Source organism: Panthera leo, chromosome C1, assembly GCF_018350215.1.
Source record: "Panthera leo isolate Ple1 chromosome C1, P.leo_Ple1_pat1.1, whole genome shotgun sequence".
Lineage (NCBI taxonomy): Eukaryota > Metazoa > Chordata > Mammalia > Carnivora > Felidae > Panthera > Panthera leo.
Window position 1 is genome coordinate 33,189,644 of NC_056686.1, and position 23,565 is coordinate 33,213,208.

At 48.2% G+C, this 23,565-nt stretch overlaps 1 protein-coding gene across 3 annotated transcripts; it reads left to right on the forward strand.

Moving 5' to 3' along the window:
- The first annotated feature begins 6,578 nt into the window (after positions 1 to 6,578).
- Positions 6,579 to 22,907, forward strand: TMEM269 (transmembrane protein 269). 3 transcript variants are annotated; one of them, XM_042951798.1, is made up of 7 exons: positions 6,579 to 6,685; positions 7,796 to 7,904; positions 11,032 to 11,176; positions 15,983 to 16,080; positions 16,759 to 16,902; positions 17,533 to 17,733; positions 22,676 to 22,907. In XM_042951798.1, exons 1-7 carry the CDS (start codon positions 6,671 to 6,673, stop codon positions 22,795 to 22,797), a joined length of 834 nt encoding a protein of 277 aa, XP_042807732.1. In that variant the 5' UTR covers positions 6,579 to 6,670; the 3' UTR covers positions 22,798 to 22,907. The 3 variants fall into 3 exon arrangements, with proteins under 3 accessions (XP_042807732.1, XP_042807733.1, XP_042807735.1); XM_042951799.1 differs by having other exon boundaries at positions 11,038 to 11,176; XM_042951801.1 differs by lacking the exon at positions 7,796 to 7,904 and having other exon boundaries at positions 6,592 to 6,685.
- Positions 22,908 to 23,565: the final 658 nt, after the last annotated feature.

Genomic DNA, 23,565 nt, shown 5'->3' on the forward strand with positions numbered 1-23,565 from the left:
AGTTACAGCTTTGTGTATTCTAATCACGGGAGTGACATCTCATGCTTTTGCTGTATTCTGTCCATTGGAAGCAAGTCCTAGGCAAGCCCACACTCAAAGGAGGGAATTAAACGAAGGCGTGAATACCAGAAGGCAGAAATCATCAAGCAGATCTTAGAATCTCTGCCACAGTGCTTAGCCGAGAGGGAGAAAAGAAGGTCCTTGGGTAAAAGAGGCAGTATTACGAAGTGGTTAAGCATGGTAGTGGTAAAGTCACAGAGCGGAACTGGACTCTGCTCTGACAAAATAACTTCCCCAGCTAGCATCCCTGCTTCCTCCTGTATCCCTTCTCCAATCCATTCTGCAAAACATCATCAGCTTGATCTTTTTAAAATCCAAATCTCCCTCACTCTTTACATTTCCTAACCACTCTAGAGCAAAAAAGAGAGCAGTGGTTAAAAAAAAGTTCTTCTGTTCAATAAGGTGCGTTCCCTGCACTGACCACCAGGTAGTGCCATTGCCCTTTGCTACTTCTGCCAATTACCAAACTTCGGGAAAGTCAGTGGCAATGTGAAATGACTTGGGAGGTAGCACCTCTGAGTGGGGATCTAGGACTCCTTGGTTATATACAGTAACCACTTTTCATTCACCCATCCATCTACCCATTCAACGATTTTAGAAGTATTAAGTGCCTTCTAGGTTCCATGTTCCGGAGAATAACACAGCTGAATAAAACAGGCACCTATTCCCAAGAAGCTCACAGTCTAGTGGGGGAGGAACCAAATCAACAATTATAGTGTGGTATAAAAAAGGCTATGATAGTGGCATGTAGGATATGGAGCACCACGGAAGGATACCTAACGGCTTGGAGAATTTTGGAAGACTTTGTGGAAGAGCAGACACCAGCTTACGTGTTGAAAAACAAAAGTTAGAGCTTGTTTGGACACTCTCACCTGTCCTTTAGAGAAAGATTGTCTTTGGAATTTGGAGTAGGGTTCATTTTTGGATGTTTGTTTGTGAGTGAAGAAAGGGATATCCATTTTAACAAGCCATGTCAACCAAACTAGTCCTGGCAGGAGGGCTAGAGTAAGGTATGACCCGGCTAGAAAACTCTTTCTCCTCCTCTTCCTCTTCCTCCTCCTCCTCCTCCTCCTTCTTCTTCAGAGAGAGGGGGAGAGAGAGAGAGAGAGCGCAGGGGGTGGAGGGGGAAGAAGAGAGAGAATCTTAAGCAGGCTCCATGCTGAGCCCCCGACGTGGGCTTGATCCTACAACCTTGAGATCATGACCTGAGCTGAAATCAAGAGTCGGAAGCTCAACTGACTGAGCCACCCAGGTGCCCCTAGAAAACTCTTACTTCTAGTAGCTAAGAGATAAGTAGATGAAGGGGAGGAAAAGCAATTCTGGACTAGAAGCAATATGACATTTGGAAAATTTCAGCCAGTTTAAAGTGAAGAATGTGGGCCAGGGGCTATGGGAAAAGGGTTGATTGAAAGATTTGGGGGTACGTAGCTGGCAATATTGGCCTTTTAGAAATCTGTTTGGGCGTTAGAAGATGAGTGGAGGGAAGACCATTAGGAGCTTCCATCCCTAGTCCAGGCAAGAGAGGACGGAGGCCTGAACTAAGGTAGCAGTGATGCAATGAGAGATATAATTTCATCAGTTGTAAGGTGTATTCTTCTTCCCCCACGTTTTAATATCTCTGAAACTCGGATGCTTCTAAAAGTCAGTGGCACGTCGTAGTTTAAGTGGCAGCACTTTTTCCTTTCTCAGAGCTGCATAACATAATGCTGTGTCTTACAATGGTTGGGGTCTTGGATTTGATAAAGCTTGGCATTTTTTTTTTTAACGTTTTATTTATTTTTGAGACAGAGAGAGACAGAGCATGAACGGGGGAGGGGCAGAGAGAGAGGGAGACACAGAATCGGAAACAGGCTCCAGGCTCTGAGCTGTCAGCACAGAGCCCGACGCAGGGCTCGAACTCACGGACCGCGAGATTGTGACCTGAGCTGAAGTCGGCCGCTTAACCAACTGAGCCACCCAGGTGCCCCAAGCTTGGCATTTTGAAGGTACAATAGATTGCAGCTTGTTAAGTAATAAGATGTCGGGGGATGAGTGAAAAGAAAGTCTTAGGTAATGCTTGAGTTTCTGGCTTGAATGCTGATATGGACGTTGGGGATCCACGCGACAAAATACAGAAGTGGAAGACATCCTGATATTTCCCAGAATAATGAGCAATCTGTGTTTGCTTTATTAATCCACCATGCTGGTCCTGTCCAGGTTCACTAGGTGTGAATAGCAGCTGACTGTACTTGCCTCTCTCCACCCTAGCTGCCTGGAAGGAGGTTTGCTGTGTCTTAACCTTCTCAAGTTATCAGTCAGTCCACCAGTTTTGGGAGTATTGGTGTCGTAGATGCAAAGATGACTAATACTGCTTAGTGAGCTTTTATTCTGCCAAGCATATCCATTACCTGATTGAATTTTCATATAACCAACTATCTATGAGGTATATTGTATTCCTGTTTTAGAAAATGGAAACATCTGCTCAAAGATTAAGCAACAGGCCCATGGTTATAGTGATAGAGAGTGGTATGGCTCAGACTCAAACCGTCCTGTTGGATTCAAGTCTGAGCATAACCAGCGCTCGAGGATCCTGACATAGAGGTGTAAGAAAGTTAAATACCAAAGCGACAGAGGAAGATGTGCATATGGGATACCATAGGAGTAGTTCACTGGGATGTGTAGTGATTAGCACACAGGGCATGTATATCACGGCCCGGAGAAGTTAAGTAACTTACCTAAGGACATAACTCATAAGCAGTGGAGCCCATGTTCCTGGCACTAAAAGCGTGTGCAAACCCCCCAGGCACAAGATAGGGTTCATCCCCTTAAAGAGCTGGAGATTGGGAGGAAGGAGCTGCTAAGTGCCTGGAGTGATTATTTCTAAAGTACCTTTGATTCAGTGGACCAGCCTCTAGTTGAAAGCTTTTGTCTTCATTTTGATTTGGAATATTACCATCTCCTGCTTTTTTCCAACCTCACTGACTACACCTTTTCTGTCTCCTGACATCCAGCTTTTGGATTGCTCTGGGGCCTATTCCTTAGCCCTCTTTTCTCTCTATTAGGTGATCTAACCCATTCCCACGGATTACATACCCCCCATACGCTGTTGACGCACTTACATGTCTCCAACCCTGCTCTCTCCTGAGCTTCATGCAGACTTACTTACCCAACAGCCTCACTTGACGTCACGATAAACCTAACATGTCCAAAATGAGTCTGGAATTCTGCCCCAAGCGTGTTTCATTGCCAGTCCTCTCCACTGCCATCAACACCTAGCTCACTGTTTTGGAGGCCAGAAATCTAAATCATCCTCGATTCTGTTTGTTCTTTCTGTGCCAGTCAGCAGGTCTTGTCAGCTGTCTTCAGAATATATCCCACATCTGACTGCTTCTCACCACTTCCACCCGTACCCCTAGGGCCAGACCACCGTGGTGTCTCTGGCCTGGACTAATGCAGTGACTTCCCAGCAAACCTCCCTGCCCCGGTTCTCACGGTGCTTCAGGCTACCTCCACAGAGACTGGTAGCATTGTCCTTTATTATTGTTATTTTTAAATGTTTATTTATTTATTTTGAGAGAGAAAGAGCCTGAGTGGGGAGGGGTAGAGAGAGGTGGAGAGAGAGATCCCATGCAGGCTCCATGCTGTCAGCACAGAGCCCAATGTGGGGCTTGATCTCACCAACCGTGAGATCATGACTGGAGCCCAGATCAAGAGTTGGATGCTTAACCGACTGAACCACCCAGGTGCCCCGGTAGCGTTGTCCTTTCAAAATATACATTGGGTCCCAATACTTCTCTATAAAGATGATTCAAGAATTTCTCATTACACTTAGACTAGAGCCCAAGCTTTTTTCCAGGATTCTGTGTGATCTTGCCACGTTCCTGCTGACCTTGTCCCTTTAACAAATGAAGCTCATTTCTGCTTCAAAGGCTATACATTTGCTGTTCCACCTGCCTGGAACATTTCCCCCAAGGTCTTTGCATGGTTTGTGGCTTCTCACCATTTAGGTCCCTGCTCAAGTAGCACTGCACTGATTCCCCTGTCAGAGATACCAACTCGTCTCACGTCAAAATAACTTCTGGCCCTGCCTTGTTTTCCATAGCACTTATCACGAGCAGATGTTATTTGTGCCCACACTCGAATGTAAGTTTCGTGAGGACAGACACAGTGTCTGCCTTGTTTGCTGCTATATCCCTTGCACCTGCCATAGTGCCTGGCACGTAATAAATACTCTAATAATGTACGAATGGATGGACATCTATAGCTGTGTACTTACTTAGATCCTGTAAAGGATCTAAGTCAACATCACTAATAGAAATGTAACGTGAGTCACATGTATGGTTTTAAATTTTTTAGTAGCTACATTAAAAGATAGAAGCAGGTGATATTAACTTTAATAATACATTTTATCTCACCCAGTATATCCTAAATATTAACACTTCAAATAATAGTAAAAAATTATTAGTGTGTCATATATGGAATAACACGCTAATAATTTTTTAGTATTATTTGAATATATATTCCATATATATATTCCACATATATGTATTCCAACTCATATATATATATATATATATATATATATATATATATATACACACTTGAATATTTGAACTCTGGTGTGTATTTTACACATATAGCACATCTCAATTCAGACTAGCCACATTTTAGGCACTTAGGAGCCATATGTGGCTAGTGGCTACCATATTAATACAAGTGTAGACAGTCTACTGTTCCTGCTCTCTACTTCCTTGTGACATTCCAGAACAGAAGGATGCTAGAAACTCCTGACAGACGGGGACAAGTGTCTTTTGTAGCTATCCCTCCTTCCTCTCCCTCTTCAGAAGGAAGCCTTGGGGATGTCCAGGCTGACAGATGCATGATCGTGTGCTTAGAATAATACTGATAATGATTGAACTTCTACTCTGCGCTAAGCACTTCATATAATCTCATTTAATTCACACAAGAATCCCATTTTACAGATTAGGGAATAGGTTCAGGAAACAAAGTAGGATTTACACATCTGGTAGTGTTAGTGCTGCAACATAAACTTGGTTAAGAGGTAAAGCCAGCATTGCCATTAGTATGCTGTAGTGGTTTTTGTTGTTTGGCTTTGTTTTGAGAGAGAGAGAGAGAGAGAGAGAGAGCAATCACAAGTGGGGGAGAGGAGCAGAAGGAGGGAGAGAAAAAATCGCAAGCAGGCTCCACACCTAGCACAGAGTCCGATGTGGGGCTCAATCCCCCCACCCTGGGATCATGACCTGAGCTGAAATCAAGAGTCAGCCGCTCAACCGACTGAGCCACCCAGGCACCCCAGTAGGCTGTAGTTTGTAATTTGCCACTAATGGTCCATGTGGCACGGACAAATTAAGGTAAATACAAGGGACTCTTGGACTTGTTGCCTCCATTCTGGTTTTCTCTTTTAGTTTCTCAGACACCTTAGGTCCGGCTTTAGTGTTAGACTGTGTTCAGGTCTCAGTTTCACTAATTATTAAAATCAACGAATCCCCCATTTCCTCTTCTGGAGAGTGGAAACGCTAATGCTAACGTCAAGAGCATTTGAGAAAATCCAGTAAGATGATAATGTGTGTAAAGCACCGTGAACAGGGCCAAAGGCTAGTCGCCACTCAGGACACGCTCCTCTTTCCCCCTCCAGGTTGCTGGGAGAGACAACAGTGTCACAGGACCGTGCAGCTCCACCCCTTCCCTTGCATCTTCTCCCGTGGGGTCCTGGAAGCCAGTGCTGCTCTGACTCAGCGTTAGGGCAGGTGGGAGGATGTGGGGCAGGTGTTAGAACCTGTGCCTGGGAAACTACCCAGTACTAACAAGCTTCTTTCTGTAGTGCAGTATTCATCCAGTTGCCAAATCCAGACACCTCTGAGAGGCTCTTAGCTTCTCCCTCTCACACCTCTCCCACACCCTGGGGATTTCTTTCACAATGGCTCCTAGTCCGGCTACTTCCATTCCCTTCCGTTGCTGTCCAGCGAATGAGTCCTTGCTCCAGCCTGCCTCATCTGTCCTGTGGTATTACAGACCCTTCTTCCACGCTGGCTGCCAGAATCATATTTCTAAACCAAACTGACCATGTCATCCATACTTAAACCAACATTCAGGACAGTGTAAATTACTCAGCTTGCCATTCATCTGACAAATACTGGGGTGGGATGGGGTGACTTACCATATGCCAAAGCAGTTCTTACAGGTACAGAAATACAGCAGTGAACCAAACAGCAAGAGCCCTGCTCTAGGGACCGGTCACAGTCTGGACCCCAGCAACCCTTTACAGCCCTGTCTTCCCCAAAGTCCTTCCAGCCCACCTCTCCTGCACCATGCACTCTGGTCTCTGCCTCTCAAGGCTTCCTTTGCTGGCCACGTTGGAGAGACCAGTACCCTCCTCCTAGATCCCTCCATTCCCCAAGTGGCCCACAGGGTGGCCTAGGGCTCCTCTGCAAATTGAGGCCCCTCTTCCAGCCAGCTAGAGCCCCGCTGCCCCTCCCCTGCCCTTCCTGGATTGTGAGCTAAGAGCCAGGGGTGAGAGGCTTGGGACCTGCGTGGCTCCCCCAGGCCTGTGGTGGCCGCCACCCACCACACAGGAAGCGGGGAAGGAGTGCGGCCCTCACCCCACCCAGGAATGTCTGGTCCCCAGGTAAGCATCCTGACAAAGCGCGTGACCCTCCCGAGATTACTGTCAGAGACCAGGACCCTGTGGGTAAGCGCTGCCCTAGAGCCCAGCCTGCCTCCATCTCTTCCATCTTCTCAGAGGGGGTGTCTTCCTGGGACCCCGGCAGGGCCTGGACAGGACCGAGAACTGGGAGAGGGGGCGTGGCTATCTGTTGGGGGTGTGGTCTGTAGGGCTGAGGGGTGGGGAGCATGTCTAACTAGAGTGGCTGCGCTCCGGAGTCCCTGCGCCTGATGGAGCGCCCTACCTGAGCATGCTCACTGCAGTTTGTGCCCTGGATGCCAGACACAGAAGCTGTGCAGCCTCGGGCCAGGCCGTACCCTTCTGCCCTCTCCTGCCCACAGTCCCCGCGTCTGCAGTTCCCGCTTGTTCACTTCTCTGTCCTCTCTCACCAGCCTCAGGGCTGCCTTCCTTTTCTTCACTTTCTCCCCTCCACTCCCAACCATATCTGACCCAGACACATCACTGCTACTCAAGGTCATTCAGGGACACCCTCAACTGCGACCTCCCTGCCCACTACGCCTCCGCCTCCGGTCACCCCCCTTCCTCCCGGGGATCCAGCCTCATCGTGCTATTGCACCTTTTACCCCTTTGCCCCTTCATCCTTGGAGCCCCTCCCTAAATGTCGCCACATCAGAGAAACCTTTCCCCACTGCCACCGCAGACTCAGTCTGGTGTTCCCTTGTGCGCCCAGAGAAATGGGACAGCGTCTTGCCCGTCGTAACACTTGCCGCACTGCCCCTACTCGAATCTACCTCCCCTGCCAGACCCCTTCCTTCTTGGCGATGCAGCCTGGCTCTTGTTCTTTCTGCCCCAGAACGTAGTCCTGGGGGTAGCAGGCATCAGCAAATGTATCTTAAAATGAGTAAATGGAAGATTGTAGGCATTAGGTAGATGCTGGGTGTGTGGAGGGTCTGGATTGTTGAGAGTTCATTTGAGAGGGCTTCTTGGAGGACAGACTGAACAGGCTTTGGTGCGGGGGAGAGATGTGATTTGGTGCAGTGAGAGGATCCTGGGGAAGCACCAGAGTGACACATTCTACCGATTTAAGGATCCTTCAACAACTTCTATTGTCAGGCTTCATGCTGGGCACAGGGGACCTCAGTCTCCACTCAAGTTGCTTGCCCTGCAGTAGACAAGGAAGACAAGAGAGGCGGTGCCAGTGTAGAGTGCCGAGTGTCACACGGTGAGCACACGGACATGTGGCAGTGGGGAGGAGGAGTACTCACTCCAGGGGAGAGTCAGCTCAGCCTTCCCAAAGAGGACCACCGGCCAACCCGAGAGCAGAGGGAGGGCCGGAGCCAGGGGCAGTGGAGAGAGGAGGCTGGGGGCTGAGCCAGCCTCATCATAAGGGCTTATACGCCAAAGGAAGGAGGTGGACTCCATCCCCGGGAGATGAGCCACTGACGGGCTTCCGCAAAGTTCGGGAGTGACACGATCTAGTCCTGCAGGCCAATGCTGCGCAACGCCTCAGCTCTGAACCCCTCCTCAGAGAAGTCTTGTCTGAGCCCTCTGTCAGGCTGGACCCTCTTCCATGCTTCCCTGGCAGCCTGGTCAACTCCCCTTTTGGTTGAACACCTCTGCTGGCCTGAGCTCCTTGAGACACGAGGCCAGGTCTTAATCTTCTCCATGTCCCAAGCACCAGGCGCTCATTCTTGCTCATGACCAAATGTTTGTTGAATGAATGGATTGCTCCTTTCTTGTCTGGATTTCTAGAGCCCTTACTCTCAGGTCCACATCCTTTTACACCCGGAACCTGTGCATTATGTTGGAAATAGCATTTAATTGCGAAAGAGGAGGCCCAATTCAAGTCCTGGCTCCATTTCACTGGGCCAAGTCACTTGACTATCTTGAAACCTCAGATTCTTCATCTGTAAGATGGGGTACCATCGTGAACAGAGTCTGGGAGTCCCCACATGCATGCGTGAGTCTTGTGTCCCTGGGTAGACTGTATGCTCCGTGAAGGTGTTCCCCAGCACCTAGTGCAGTCTGAGCTTACAGGGAGCACAGTGCTCAGTCCTGTTGGTTGGTAGACAGCAGAGTGCAGAGTGGAGGGGAAGGAACACCTAAGGTGAAGTTGTAAGCCCTGTCCTGCCACTTCTGTGTGACTTTGAGCAAGGTTCTTCCCCTCTCTAAGTCTTCCTTGCCTCATCTGGCAATTGTGGATATTAACCCTCACTTGGCAGACCTTACGGGCCAATGGAAACCATAGACATGAAAATGCTTCATGAATGAAAGATGATAGAGTAGATAACTGATCATTAATTAAAAACAAAAACACACACAAAAAAAACAACTCAAGGAGTACAGATGAGGTGTGCGTGGCAATTGGTAGAAATGCCCCAGGCATCTGCTGACTACCCCTAGCAGGCAGAGATGCTGGGTTGCTGCCCTGGCAGCAGCTGGGCTGGGGACAGAGGTGTTTGGTCTTGCTGGGGTCAGCCCTGGGGCCCAGGAGAGACCGGGAGGGACGGGTTTCTGAGGAGGGACTGAGCAGCCGGCCTTGGCTCTCCTTCCCTCCCAGATTTCTTAGGCAGCGTTCTTCTGTCTTAGGTTTTGAGGGGTCTCAGGAGTCCTGATGGCCTTGGTGAATGGGACCTGCCTGGGGGAGCAGTGAGCCCCTTAGTGCTGCCTGATCAACTCCCAGTTCCAAACTCCCAGTCTAGCCCCCTCCTCCTGGCCTCTGACATCTTGGTGGCAAGGCTTATGGGCCCTAATTTGTCTTAAGTCCAGCCTGGGGCAGAGACAGGGGCTGGGCAGAGGGAGTCTCAGCTTTCTCACTTCTAAAATGAGTGAGGATGAAACGAGAAAGCTGCTGCGACAACACCTCGGAACTTGCGTATTTTATTCAGGTGCAGGATTGCTGTTTATGGGCAGCGTGTTTATGGTGACCAGTGGGGCGTCCCTGTTTCAGGGAGCACTGGGGCTCTTTCTCCCCAAGAAACTTGGTGCCACAGGCCATTTATGTGTATGGAGTGCAGGTTTGGTGTTGGAGGCAAAATAGAGCCAGCCAGGCTGTGGAAACAGGCAGGGCCAGCTGATTCCCTGGGCTCTGAGGGGCCCGGGGCAGGGCCGCTTCCTCTTGGGCAGGATGAAACCGCCCCGTGGGGCTGGCCCCCTGAGCTCCTCCTTGGCCTCCTACCCCACAGACCGCCTCCTTCCGGACCTGTGCCCCCGGCAGAGGAAACACCAGACTTAGAATCCAGCAGGCAGGATTACCTTTCACTCACTGAGGATGTGATTTGAGCCAATATATCTCCATTTCTCTGAGGCTCAGATTTTGCATTCATCAAATAATGACAGCACCGTCTCCTGAGGTCGTCAGGATCAGGAGAGAGAACAGAGTGAAAGGTGCCTTGTGCACCGTTTTGTGCTGGACCCATTCATCTCTTGTCTCTCATCTCTTCCCCTGTCGGAGCTGGGCCTGATGTTCTGGTTGGGGCTTGTCAGAACCAGGACCTCGGGGCACCCCCGGTGCAGCCCCGTCCTTCCAAGGGAAAGAGCAAGGCCTGCAGGACAAGGGAGGCTGACTCTGCCGTGGGTCCCTTTCGTGCTTTCTACCCCTCGGGTAGCCTCTCACCCCCTGGAACATTCCTGGGGGTGAGGGGGTTGCCCTTTCCCAGTGTTATTTTTTATTCCTGTGGGGCTCACCTCACAGGAATAAAAAATATGAAAAGTAGCTTTGTAATTTTTTTTTAATTTTTTTTTAACGTTTATTTATTTTTGAGACAGAGAGAGACAGAGCATGAACGGGGGAGGGTCAGAGAGAGGGAGACACAGAATCTGAAACAGGCTCCAGGCTCTGAGCTGTCAGCACAGAGCCCAATGTGGGGCTCGAACTCACGGACCGCGAGATCATGACCTGAGCCGAAGTCGGCCGCTTAACCGACTGAGCCACCCAGGTTCCCCTGTAATTTTTTTTTTAAAGGGCTCACCTATGACAAAAGGCTCATCTCCCAGATAGGGGAAGGGCCCATATCCCTTATACCCTGGGCCATGGGGGTACCAGGAGGGCCAACCGTGGGCTGGAGGGAGGTCTGCACTGTAGGCAAGGGGGCAGACAGAGGGGTTGGAGACTGTGGCTGTACTGGCGTGGGGGCTTTGCTGTTGTGCCTTCCCAAGACGCTCATTTTTAGCACCTTGGTCTTTACCTCCTGGTGTCCTCCAGCTACCTCCTGTCTCATTCTAGTCAGTGAAACAGTGTTGGGAGGGTACAGTTCTGGGATGAGGTCCAGGGAACAGGAGCTGCCTGGTCCTGGGAGCCTCTTTTGGGACACTTTGACCTTGGGAACCCCTGACCCCTCTCCCCGGAGCCCCAGATCCGTGCACCAGGTTCTTCCTGACCAACGACCAGATCCATCTCTATCTGAATGAATTTTCCTGGAAGGACGTTACCAATGCCTTGTCCCTGGCCAACATGATCCTGGGGCTCTTCTCCATCTTCTGCAGCTTCTGCAAGTAGGTCTGGGGCCCAGTAGGATCTTAGCCAAGAGCTGGAGCCAATGGCATGCAGGGAGGAGTGGGGAGCCTAGGTAGCCAGGCACTGAGGCCCAGGATCAACCGGGGGCAGGAGAAAGGGTAGTGATTGGGAGTCAAGAGGCCAAGATCCTGGCCTCAGCTCTACTACCAGCCTGATGTGTGACTTTAGGTCACATCCCTGAGCCTTGGTTTCTCCATCGTTAAAACAAGGAGCTTGCACTGTGATCTCTAGGTGCCTTCCAGCTGTGGCAGTCCAGAATGGTCTTTATGAGAAAACCAAGAGATTCTATTCTGGTGGCCTTTACATAATCCTTGGGGTAGGCAGGCTATCATGAGAAATTTTTGATTCTTAAATTAGAACATATGATCTGGGGAATATTTACAGTCAGCACTATTATGGAAAATCTGGGACATGTTTATGGGCCCCTAAAAAGTTATAAGCAAATTATATTTCTACAAATTGAATCATATTTTAATGCCTTGTCAAATCAGTTCTTTTTTTTTTTAATTTTTTTTTAACGTTTTTTATTTTTGAGACAGAGAGAGACAGAGCATGAATGGGGGAGGGGCAGAGAGAGAGGGAGACACAGAATCCGAAGCAGGCTCCAGGCTCTGAGCCATCAGCCCAGAGCCTGACGTGGGGCTCGAACTCATGGACCGCGAGATGGTGACCTGAGTCAAAGTCGGACGCTTAACCGACTGAGCCACCCAGGCGCCCCTCAAATCAGTTCTTTAAAGATAAATCCTTTATAATGCAGCCTCCTAACCTGTTTGATTCTCTATAACCATCAGCAAATGCCTTCTCTGGATCTGTTTCTCATCCATTAAATCATTTTATCTGATGATGTTTGAGTTCCCTTCCAGTTAAATTTTATGATTCTCTAAGTCTGGATTTTTGGGGGTCTTATAAAGTAGAGCATATCTACAGCAGAAAATCTCTAACTTCTTAGTTCAGTGCAATCTTCTGGGAGTATAGCTAAAAAATTTTTTTTAATGTTTATTTCCTTTTGAGAGAAAGGGAGAGACAGAGGCATGAGTGGGGGAGGGGCAGAGAGAGAGATACACAGAATCCAAAGCAGGCTCCAGGCTTTGAGCTGTTAGCAGAGAGCCCAACGTGGGGCTCAAACTCACAGACCATGAGATCATGACCTGAGCTGAAGTCAGACACTTAACAGACTGAGCCACCCAGGTGCCTCAGTTTTGGGAGTGTCATTTTTATGGCACGGTGGTGGGCCCATTTCCCTTTAGACACATAGGTATGGCTCTAAAGAAAGGTAGTGCTGAGCATGTTTGGAGACAGCTGAAGCCTGGGGTGAGGTTCTCTGCTTCTGCTTGGTCATCAAGCATTGCAATCAGGGTGTAGACTTAGGAATGGCATTCTAGGGCAGCCTTGCCTGAGACTATGGTGGCTGCTTTTAGAAAGGGGTCTGGGAGCATGTGCTGGACTAAAGCACAGAATCCTTGAATGTAAGATCTGAAAGAGATCTTGGAAATCATATAGAGCATCAAAATATGTAGACAAAAAAACAGAACTGCAAGGAGAAATGGGCAAATCCGTTATCGTAGTTGGGCATTTCAACACCCCTCCATCAGAAACTGACATCCATTTGGCAAAAAATCAGTAAGGAGATAGTTGAACTGAACAGCACCATCAGTCAACTGGATCTAATTGATATTTATAGAATACTTTACCCAATAACAGCAGAATACACATTCTTCTCCTCACACTTTGGGGTATAAGACATACCTCAACAAATGTAAAAGAATAGAAATCATATGAAGTATGCCCTCAGATCCCATGGAATTAAAGTAGAAATCAATACGGGGTGCCTGGGTGGCTCAGTCGGTTAAGTGGCCGACTTCGGCTCAGGCCACGATCTCGCGGTCCGTGAGTTCGAGCCCCTCGTCGGGCTCTGGGCTGACAGCTCGGAGCCTGGAGCCTGTTTCGGATTCTGTGTCTCCCTCTCTCTGACCCTCCCCCATTCGTGCTCTGTCTCTCTCTGTCTCAAAAATAAATAAACGTTAAAAAAAAATAATAATAAAGTAGAAATCAATAACAGAAAGATAACTAGAAAATCCCAAAATATGTGAAGGTTAAGCAACACGATTCTAAATAATATATTAAAGAAGAAAAGTATTTTGAGCTAAAAGAAAATGAAAATACAACTTATCAAAATTTGTTGGGGTGCCTGGGTGGCTCAGTCAGTTAAGCGTCCGACTTCGATCTTGTGGTCCGTGAGCTTCGGGCTCTGTGCTGACATCTTGGAGCCTGGAGCCTGCTTCAGTTCTGTGTCTCCCTCTCTGCCCCTCCCTTGCTCGTACTCTCTGTCTCTCATAAATGAATACATGTTAAAAAAAAATTAAAAAAAACCCAACTTATCAAAATTTGTGAGATGCGGTGAACGTGGTAGTTATAGTGAAATTTGTAACATTGAATGCATGTACTAGAAAAGAAACCTCTGCGAAAGACAACATCAGGAGAATTAGAAGACAAGCTATAGGCTGGGAGAAAATATTTGCAAAAGGTACATCTGAGAAAGGACTGTAAAATAGACAAAGCTTAAAATTCTTCAATAAGAAAACAAAGAACTCAATTAAAAAATGGGCCAAAGACCTTAACAGAGACGTCATTAAAGGAGATATACAGATGGCAGTAAGCATGTGAAGATACTCCACATTGTATGTTATCAGGGAGATGTAGTGAGATATTACTACACACCTACCGGCCAAAGGAATTGCCCAGAACACTGACGACATCAAATGCTGGCGAGGACGTGGAGCAACAGGAACTCTCATGCACCGCTGGCGGGAACACAAGATGGTTCAGCCGCTTTGGGAGACAGTGTGGCAATTTCACAAAGCTACACCTAGTCTTACCATATGATCCAGCAATCACACTGTTTGGTATTTATCCAAATGAACTGAAAACTATGTCCACACAAAACCCTGCACTGGGATGTTTATGATGTTTAATTTACAATTGCCAAAACTCGCAAGCAACCAAGATATCGTCTAATAAGTGAATAGATGAATAAACTGAGGTATTTCCAAATTTTCCAAACAATGGAGGATTGCTCAGTGCTAAAAAGAAATGACCTATCAGACCATGAGAAGACACAGAGGAATCATAAGTGCATATTACCAAGTGAAAGAAGCCAATATGCAAAGGCTACATACTATATGATTACAGTGATATGATATTCTGGAAAGGCAAAAATATCAAGATAATAAAAAATCAGTGATTGGTACAGGAGGGTGGGGGGAATGAATAGGTGGAGCACAGAGGATATTTAGGACATTGGAAATAATCTTCATGATACTATAATAATGGATACTCATCATGCGTTTGTCCAAAACCACAGAATGTACAACACCAAGAGTGAACCCTAAGGTAAACTATGGACTTTGGGTGACTATGTGTCAACATAGGTTCATCCTTGGTATGTGTCAAGAATTAGAATGTACTGTTCTGGTGAGTGATATTGATCATGTGGGAAGCTATGCATAGGTGGGAGATGGGGGGGTAGATGGGAAATTTCTGTAGCTTCCTTTCAATTTTGTTGTAAACCTAAAACCTCCCCCAAAAAATAAAGCCTTAGAAAAATTGGGAAAAAAAGAGAGATAGAAATCAATAGTATAAGGCTTCCACCTTAGCAAACTAGGGGAAAAAAAAAAAGCATGTTAAATCCAAAGTAAGCAGAAGAAAATAATAAAAATGAGAGGGACACCTGGGTGGTTCAATCGGTTAAGCATCTGATTCTTGACCTCAAGTCAGGTCTTGATTTCAAGGTCGTGGGTTCAAGGTCCGCATTTGGGCTCCACGCTCTGGGTGCAAAGCCTACTTAAAAAAGGGGGGGTGGGGGACCACCTGGATGGCTCAGTCAGTTGAGCGTCCAACTTTGGCTCACGTCACGATCTCGCAGTTCGTGAGTTCAAGCCCCACATTGGGCTCACAGTGCCAGCCTGTCCACACAGAGCCCGCTTCTGATCTTCTGTCTCCTCTCTCTGCCCCTCCCCTGCTTGTGCTCTCCCCAAACTAAATAAATATTAAAAAAAAAAAAGCAGCCATCAATGAAATTAAAAATAAGAAATCAGTAGAGACAATCAACGAAACCAAAAGCTGATTGATTCTTCGGAAAAATCAATAAAATTGATAGGCCTCTAGGCAGGCCAACCAAGAAAATAAAGAAAAAAAGAGAAGACACAAACTACCAGTATCAGAAATGAAAGAGAGCCATCACTACTGATCTCATGGACTTTAAAAGGATAATAAAGGAATATTATGAACAACTCTGTAAGTGATGTAGCCTAAATGAAAGGGACCAAGTCCTTAAAAGTCATGAGTTACCTAAACTTGCACTAGGAGAAATAGCTTATCTGAATAGGCCTCTATTACATCATTTGGCACAACCCCCTCACTTTCCAGATGGAGGAAGAGAGGCCTAGAGGGGTAGGGAGTGGTTTATCTGAGAAACCACAGTGAGATGGTTGCAGAGGCTGGGAACATAGGACCCCTGTGCCCTCAAATATGCCTGGGATTTAGAGTTGGAAGGGACCTTAGTGATTGTCTAAGGGGCTCGAGGCACCCCCTTTAAGACTGTGGGTTGAGAGTGTGGCAGGGGTGTGTGTGTGTAGTGTGTAAAGCAGTGTATTTCAGAAAGAACACGAGTGTGGGGAACACGCAGGGCAGGGTGTGTGTGTGTGTGTGTGTGTGTGTGTGGAGGGGTTGCCCAGTGCAGCCCATGACACAGCTGTCCTGTCGGGGCCTGCTGCCCTACACTTCAGGAAATGCTACAGTGCCTCCTGGATGCTTCTGATCAGCTTCCTATTAGACATGGCAGTTGGGACGATAACCAGACACCTCAGCCTCTGCTCCAGATCGGGTGAGTCCAGGCCTCAGACCCCTGATCCCTGACCCCAGGAGCCCATCTCGGGTCACCCTCCATCTTCTCACATCCAGCAGGCTTTCAGGAGTCAGCACTCCTGCTCACCTCCCTCCGAGGACAGCAGAAGCAGCCGGAGAACCGTCCCGGAGCCCCATAGTCCAGATCTAGGCCCCCCGCGGGCTCACCTGTTGATCCTTAGCCATCCTTGCCCAGGCCGCAGTTTCCTTGGCGGTGCTGCCTCCCCGCTAGGGGTGCCCCAGGAATTGGGAGTGGGTGGTGGCAGCGGTGCTTGGGAGGGGGGAAATGAAAAATCACCCCAGCAGAGCGGCTGGTTTAAAATACAAGAAAATATTTCCATGTAAGAGTTTGCTTGAAAAAAAAAGGGTTCCGTGGCTTGTGAATTTGTATCAAGTTGTGGTCCAACCCTGGATGTTAAAGGGCGGGAAAACTAAGACCTGAGAAGGAAAGATTTGCCTCAGGCCGCATGGTCCATGTGAGGCAGAGCCAGGAGGCCCCTCCACCCCCCGCCCCGCCCCCCGCCCTTGATCCCTAGGGGAGCAGCTGTTGCTCTCTGGGACCTCAGTCCCGGCTTGGCACCCCTGCAGCTCCCCCACCACAGGGGACTAAAGTGCAAGACAAATGAGCATAAGTTCTGACCTCGACCTTCTGGAGCAGGGGTGGAGCTGAATGACTTTGCTGTCTTCACCACCTTTGGCCTGGCCTCAGCCCTGCTCCTAGGCGTGGATGGGCCTCTGAATGCGTTTCTGGCCGTCATCTATGTGTTAGCTGCTACCTTCCGCCTGTGTTTTTATTCAACTGGTGAGTGGACCCCAGCCTTGTAGCTAAGGGTGGGGAGCCACGGAGGGGCGCTGTTGGATGCCAGAAGCCTTGGTGGGGGGGCGGTAACTGACTCCTCCCCTCCTCTTTGGTTCCTTTCCCTTCCTTGTCCTGTGCCCCAGGCCCACTGGAGGCTGCAGGCTGCAGTGGCAGAGACCTGGAGAGGGGCAGGGGCCCATGGTTCTCGGACCAGCTGTGCCTTTTTCTCGTTGTATGACCTTTGGGTGGTGCACAGAGACTCACAGAATCCAGAACTAGGGGTCATCCTCCACAGTTTTCTATAACAGATAGAGAAACTGAGCAAGGCAACCAAGGGCAGTTGCCTTGCCCAAGGTCACAATGCAAGGGGGCGTAGAGGTGGACCAGAAGACCTCAGAGGACCCTCCTGCAGAGCCTTCCTTGGTGCTGGGGCCCACGCCTTGTCCCAGCCGCCTGCTTCCCCGTGGGGATCCGGCGCAGAACCCACACACCATCTCTGCGAACGGCTGACCGCTTTACAGCCTGCCACTGCCTGGCGAGGAGGGGGATCTGGAGTGGGTGGCAGGGAAGACCCAACGGGCTGGCTTTGCTCAGCGGGAGGCAGCTAATCTCCACCTCTTCCTTCCCTGGCAGGTGTTCCCTTCACGTACAAGGGTCTACCCTGCCGCTATGCTTCCTGTGTTTTGGCCTCCACCTGCCTTCTGACCAAAGGCAACACGTTCATTCTGTCTTGCATGGCCTCACTTATGATTCTGTTCATGATGGACCAGAGCTACTATCCACGTGATGAGATCCTGGGGTCTGAGAACTGGAAAAAATTGATTTATCTGGGGGGTGAGTGAAAATACTGCTTTCAAATGTCACCAGTGCTGGTCTATTATCACTGCTGCTCATGGCCACCCTGTACCTCGCCCCCACACTCCCGATCTCCCTTACCCTGTTTTATTTGTGTCCATGGAGTTTATCACCATCTGAAATGTATCTACTTTTTTATTGTCTATACACACTCAAACTGCCCCCGGATAGACGACTCTCTTTCATTCGTGCAGTAATCCCTGGGCCTAGGATTGTGCCAACCACGTGGTAGATGCCCAGTAAGTATTTGTTGAATGCTATTAAGTTCAATCAGGAACACCTACCATACGCTGGATGCTGGGAACCAAACTGATAAACTAGACCAACCCTTCCTGCCTCAGGATTCACAGTCTAATAGGGGAGACAGACCCCAACCAAATAATGGCAGAAATAACTAGAAATGCATAGTTGTTTTTTTTTTTTTTTTTAAGTTTATTTATTTATAATGACAGAGAGGGAGAGAGGCAGAGAGAGAATCCAGCAGGTTCCATGCTAACAGTGCGGAGCCCGACGCGGGGCTCAAACCCATTAACTGTGAGATCATGACCTGAGCTGAAACCAAGAGTTGGACACTAGAAAGGCATAGTTTTGATGTGTTGTGGAGCACAGCGTTCTCTGAGAAGGGGACTTAATGAGACTGAAATGGTCTGAAGGGTGGAAAGGATGCTTCAGAAGGTAACATTTAAATGGAACCTGGGTGAAGGTGGTCAAAGGTACAGACTTCCAATGATAAGTTCTGGAGACGTAATGGACAACACGGTGACTACAGTTAACAATACCATGTTGTGGGGAGACTGGGTGGCTCAGTCGGTTAAGCGTCTGACTTTGGCTCAGGTCACGATCTCACAGTTTGTGGTTCAAGCCCTGCCTCAGATGAGCATGAGCCCTGCCTTGGGTGAGTCCCACTTTGCTCTCTCTTTCTCTCTGCCCCTTGTGGGATTCTCTCTGTCTCTACCCCTCGCTCACTTGTGCCCTCTCTAAAAAAAAAAAGAGGGGCGCGTGGGTGGCTCAGTCAGTTGAGCGTCCGACTTCAGCTCAGGTCATGATCTCACGGTCCGTGGGTTCGAGCCCCGCATCGGGCTCTGTGCTGACAGCTTGGAGCCTGGAGCCTGCTTTGGATTCTGTGTCTCCCTCTCTCTCTGCTCCTCCCCCACTTGTGCTGTCTGTCTGTCTGTCTCTCTCTCTCTCAAAAATAAATAAACATTTAAAAAAAAGAATATTGTATTTGGAAGTAGATAGGAGAGCAGATCTTAAAAGTTCTCGTCGCAAGAAAGGGAAATGGGTAACTGTGCAGTGGCAGACACTAACGAGACTGCTGGTCGTGTCACAGGATACACAAATATCGAATCATTACGCTGCACACCTTGGACTAATACAGTTTTGTGTTATATGTCCATAATATCTCAATAAAACTGGAAAAAATAAAAAAGGTGACCTTCAAGATGACTGGCTAGGTGGGTAAGAGAGGTAGTTCAGAAGAGAAAACGGCATTTTCTAGGCTCTAGGCTAGAAGGTGCTGGGTGCGGTCGTGCAGCCATGTGGCTGGAACTTGGTGAGAGATCCTAGTGATACAAACCGAGTCCGTGAAGGGGGTGGGTTTGGGGAACTGATCCTAGCGGCAAACGGGAAGCCTCTGAAGGGACTTCTGAGCAGCGGTTTTAAGTGGCCACTTGGAATACAATGTGGAGACCAGATGGTGGGAGACTGAGAACAAAGAGGAAAAGTGACTTGCTGTCGTATGAGAGGTGGTGGCAACAGAGCAGACGAAGGGACTTCAGATGCATGTTGGGAACAGAACCGATATTGAGGAAGCCCTGAGGTCCTGGCCACACTGGGGACCTGGCGGATATCTCCCTAGAGTTCTCCCTGACTTAGGGCTTCCTTCAAGGAATACCAGTGTTTCTTCTTTGGGAATGTGCTCATGGGGACAAGACAAACATCTACAGGGATACTTGGTTTCTTTCTTTATTCCCTGTGGGTCCATTCTGGTTCATAGGGTCCCTGCTTTCATCCTGACTGTCCTTTTTTCTTTTAATTTTTAATGTTTATTATTTATTATTGAGAAAGAGAGAGAGAGACAGAGTGCAAGCAGGGGAGGGTTAGAGAGAGAGGGAGACACAGAATCTGAAGCAGGATCCAGGCTCTGAGCTGTCAGCACAGACAGGGGCTCAAACTCATGAACCGTGAGATCATGACCTGGGCTGAAGTCAGATGCTTAACCGACTGAGCCACACAGGTGCCCCCTGACCTTCCCTTTTAGGCTCATACCCTTTCTCTGTACCACCAGCACCGACACCCCTGCTCAAGTTCTAGGCAGTGGCTCCTCTGTGGCCCAGCTAGCAGAGGCAGAACAGTGTTGAGAAGCATCTGGGTTTGCTGCTAAACAGACCCGAGTTCAAGTTCCAATGCCAGGACGTGTTAATTGCATCAACTTGGGCTGACGACCTCATTATTTTGAGTTTAGTTTTCTTCATCTATAACATGAAGCCAATAATTCCTACCTCAGGATTCTTGAGATTAAATGGGATAATGCAGATCAATCCTCTGGCACAGATGTGTCCTGTAGGGAAATTTCTAGTCCCTTCTTCCCTCCACCTGCCCTCCTATCTCTCAGCAACAGTGTTTCCCACAATGCTCTTTGCTTCTGTAGATACCACTGCTCCCCTTCTCTCCCAATAAGACATATGCTTGGCCTCAGCCTTCCTTGGATTGTCTTGGCTGTGAGAGTAAAGGAGGAAACTGTACCTCACAGATTTCGATACCACTTAATACCAGAGCCCAACTGGACAGATTCCAAAATGGCCACTCTTGATATTCCTCTTACCTGGAGTGCAGCCAATCACCTTTTTAGACGGAGGTTCCGTCTCCCCCACAGAGCTTCTGAAAAGCCAGCCTGTGGCTGTGAGACCTCATGTCACGCATTTTCCAGGACAACTCTGGTTTAAAATATTGTCCCATTGCCTCAACAGGTCAATGACTGTTCTGAAATATTATAAGTATTCCAAAGCTCCAATACATCTCTGTAACTGAAAGTGGTCTTCTGTCAGATCATATGTTCTGATTTCTCTTGAGGAATGTATGGTAGTTATCCCCACGGAAACGATGTTGCCCCGTACTCTCCAACCCTCTTTGAGCTTTCCGAGGCTGTCTAGTTTTTACAAGTCAGGCAGACACGGCTTTGAATCAAGACTTTGTACAGGTTATATCCCCTCTGTCTCTTCATCTGAAAAACAGACTGGATTCTGAGTCACAGAATTATTGTGAAACGTAAATGGAGCAATCTTTGTAACATACCTAGCAGATTGTCTAGTGCAAAGTAGATATTCCACAGGTGTTGGGGCCCTTTTGCCTGTCGGTGGTGTATCTCAGATTCAAATGTGTTGGGGGTCCCCCAAGACCACCCCAGGTTCAGTGGTTCTCTTGGGGATTCACAGGATGCATATAGTCATACTCATGGTTAAGACTTATTACAGCAAAAGACACAAAGCAAAGGCAGCAAAGGGCAGATGAAAGGGGCAAAATCTGGAGGAAATGAGGCACAGCCCCTCAAGTGTCCTCCCTGTGGGGCCACCCTGCACAAAACTGTGACAACACCCATGAAAGTCTTGTGTACCTGGAAGCTCTTTAGAGACTCAGGGTCCAAGGTTTTTATAAGGGCTGGCCACATCAGCACCCTAGACCTAGCGGTACCAAAATTCTAGACTTACACAGAAGGAAATCAACACTCAGCACAGTCTAAGGACAGGGAACCATTCTTGCCCATTAGGGAAAGTTCTATATTAGAAATAGGCTCTTTTTTTAATGTTTATTTATTTTTGAGACAGAGAGAGACAGAGCATGAAGGGGGAGGGGCAGAGAGAGAGGGAGACACAGAATCCGAAATAGGCTCTGGGCTCTGAGCTGTCAGCACAGAGCCTGACGTGGGGCTCGAACTCACGGACCATGAGATCATGACCTGAGCCGAAGTTGGATGCTTAATCGACTGAGCCACCCAGGCACCCCAGGAAAGTTCTATATTGATATAGGGAACTGTTTACTAGCCATGTTCCTGGACTCCAGTTAAAGGCCAACCTGGCAAGCAGGCCGGCCTTCGTTCATTTGTTTGTTCGTTCGTTCGTTCCTTTCTTTTTTATTTATATTGAGAGACAGAGTGACCAGGGGAGGGGCAGAGAGAGACGGAGAAAGAGAATCCCAAGAAGGCTCCATACTGTCTGCATGGAGCCCAATGCAGGGCTTGAACTCACAAACCCAGGCACCTTGCAAGCAGGCCTTTCTAAAGACAGCTGTCCCAGGTCTGCTGTGCTCTTCTGCATATGTGTAACATTGTATTGGCCACTATCACATATTAAACTTGACACAATTGGAAATATATATGTCATTCATATATATATATATTTTTTTTCTTTTTAATGTTTATTTATTTATTTTTGGAAGAGCGGGGAGGAGAGAGTACAAGTAGGGAAGAGGCAGAGAGAGAGGGAGAGAGAGTCTCAAGGCTCCATGCTGTCATCACAGAGCCTCACACAGGACTCGATCCCACGAACCCTGAGATCATGACCTGAGCCAAAATCAAGAGTCGGACGCTTAACTGACTGAGCCACCCAGGCGCCCCTGGGATGGATGGAGATATATACATATATTTCTAACAAGGGGTCTGGACAACTCAAATTTATTCTCGGCTAAGACTGATTTCTGATCTGAATCCAACCAAATGGCACCTGAGTTTGCATTACATTATAATTATCTAGTTACAAAGAGACAAAACCTCTTAAAGGCAGGGCTCGGGTCTCGTTGGTTCTTGTTTCTTAGGCCGATGAGTAAAAACTGAAGGATGGGAGGATGGGGATGAGAGAGAAGAGGGCGGGAAATACACGAAGACAGCTTCATAGACATGGAATGCTTGCCTTTTTTCTCCCTCCAGGTGTCATCATGCTGCTTGTGTCTCCATTCTCCCTAACTGCTTTTTACTGCCTGATGTGGTCGCTGTCCTACATCTTCTTTCCAGATGCTCTGTGGGGCAAGGCAGCATGCTTCAGGCTATAGCACCAAAGAAAGTGAACAGCTTCACCCACTCCCACTGGCCTCTGTGGGGTTTGCACCAGCATATCGGGCCAAGCCTTGCCTTATCCTCACTAAATCTTTCTTTGTCCCTATGTCTCCTGTGTGCTAGATACGTGTGCCTTGAACCAGAGCAAACCACGATAGGGCCAGTGGCCTTCACTTCTTCCTCTTTACTCAGGGTTCCGAATCCCTTGGGGACAATAGCTGTGTCATACAGAACAGAATTCTTTCCAAGGTAAAGTTGGGTTGGGTTTGAGTTCCAGCCCTGTTACCGGCTGGGTGATGTTGTGTACTAAGGTCAATCCCTTGAAGTGGGGTGAAACCCTTTAGCATTGGTACAGTCTCCACCTTGGCCTGATCCTTATTACTCCAGGGCGCGGGGGTGAGGGGGCGTGGGGGGTGCTTATTAAAGCATTTCTTAAACTTGCAGATTGGTTCAGTAGAGCAGAGCTAATCACAGGACAATCATGCTGCCCAGTGTGAATGTATACAGGATTTTGTAACTTAAAATTCTATATTTCGACAAAGCTTCTGCCTTTTGCTTCAGTTAGAGATTAGACACATTGGCAGCTTGAAGGCGTCACCTGGTTCCCATCTGGTTTTTTCCTCAACTATAAAATACTAACCTCTAGATATTCAGATGCCACTTCATATTTTTTTTTTAAGTTTATATATTTACTGAGAGAGAGAGAGTACCAGCAGGGGAGGGGCAGAGAGAGGGAGAGACAGAATCCCAAGCAGGCTGCGGGC

Coding starts and splice junctions, on each gene's coding strand:
- TMEM269 (XM_042951798.1), top strand. Junction 16,903..17,532: donor CCTGTGTTTTTATTCAACTG/GTGAGTGGACCC, acceptor CTTCCCTGGCAG/GTGTTCCCTTCACGTACAAG. Junction 17,734..22,675: donor AAAATTGATTTATCTGGGGG/GTGAGTGAAAAT, acceptor TTCTCCCTCCAG/GTGTCATCATGCTGCTTGTG.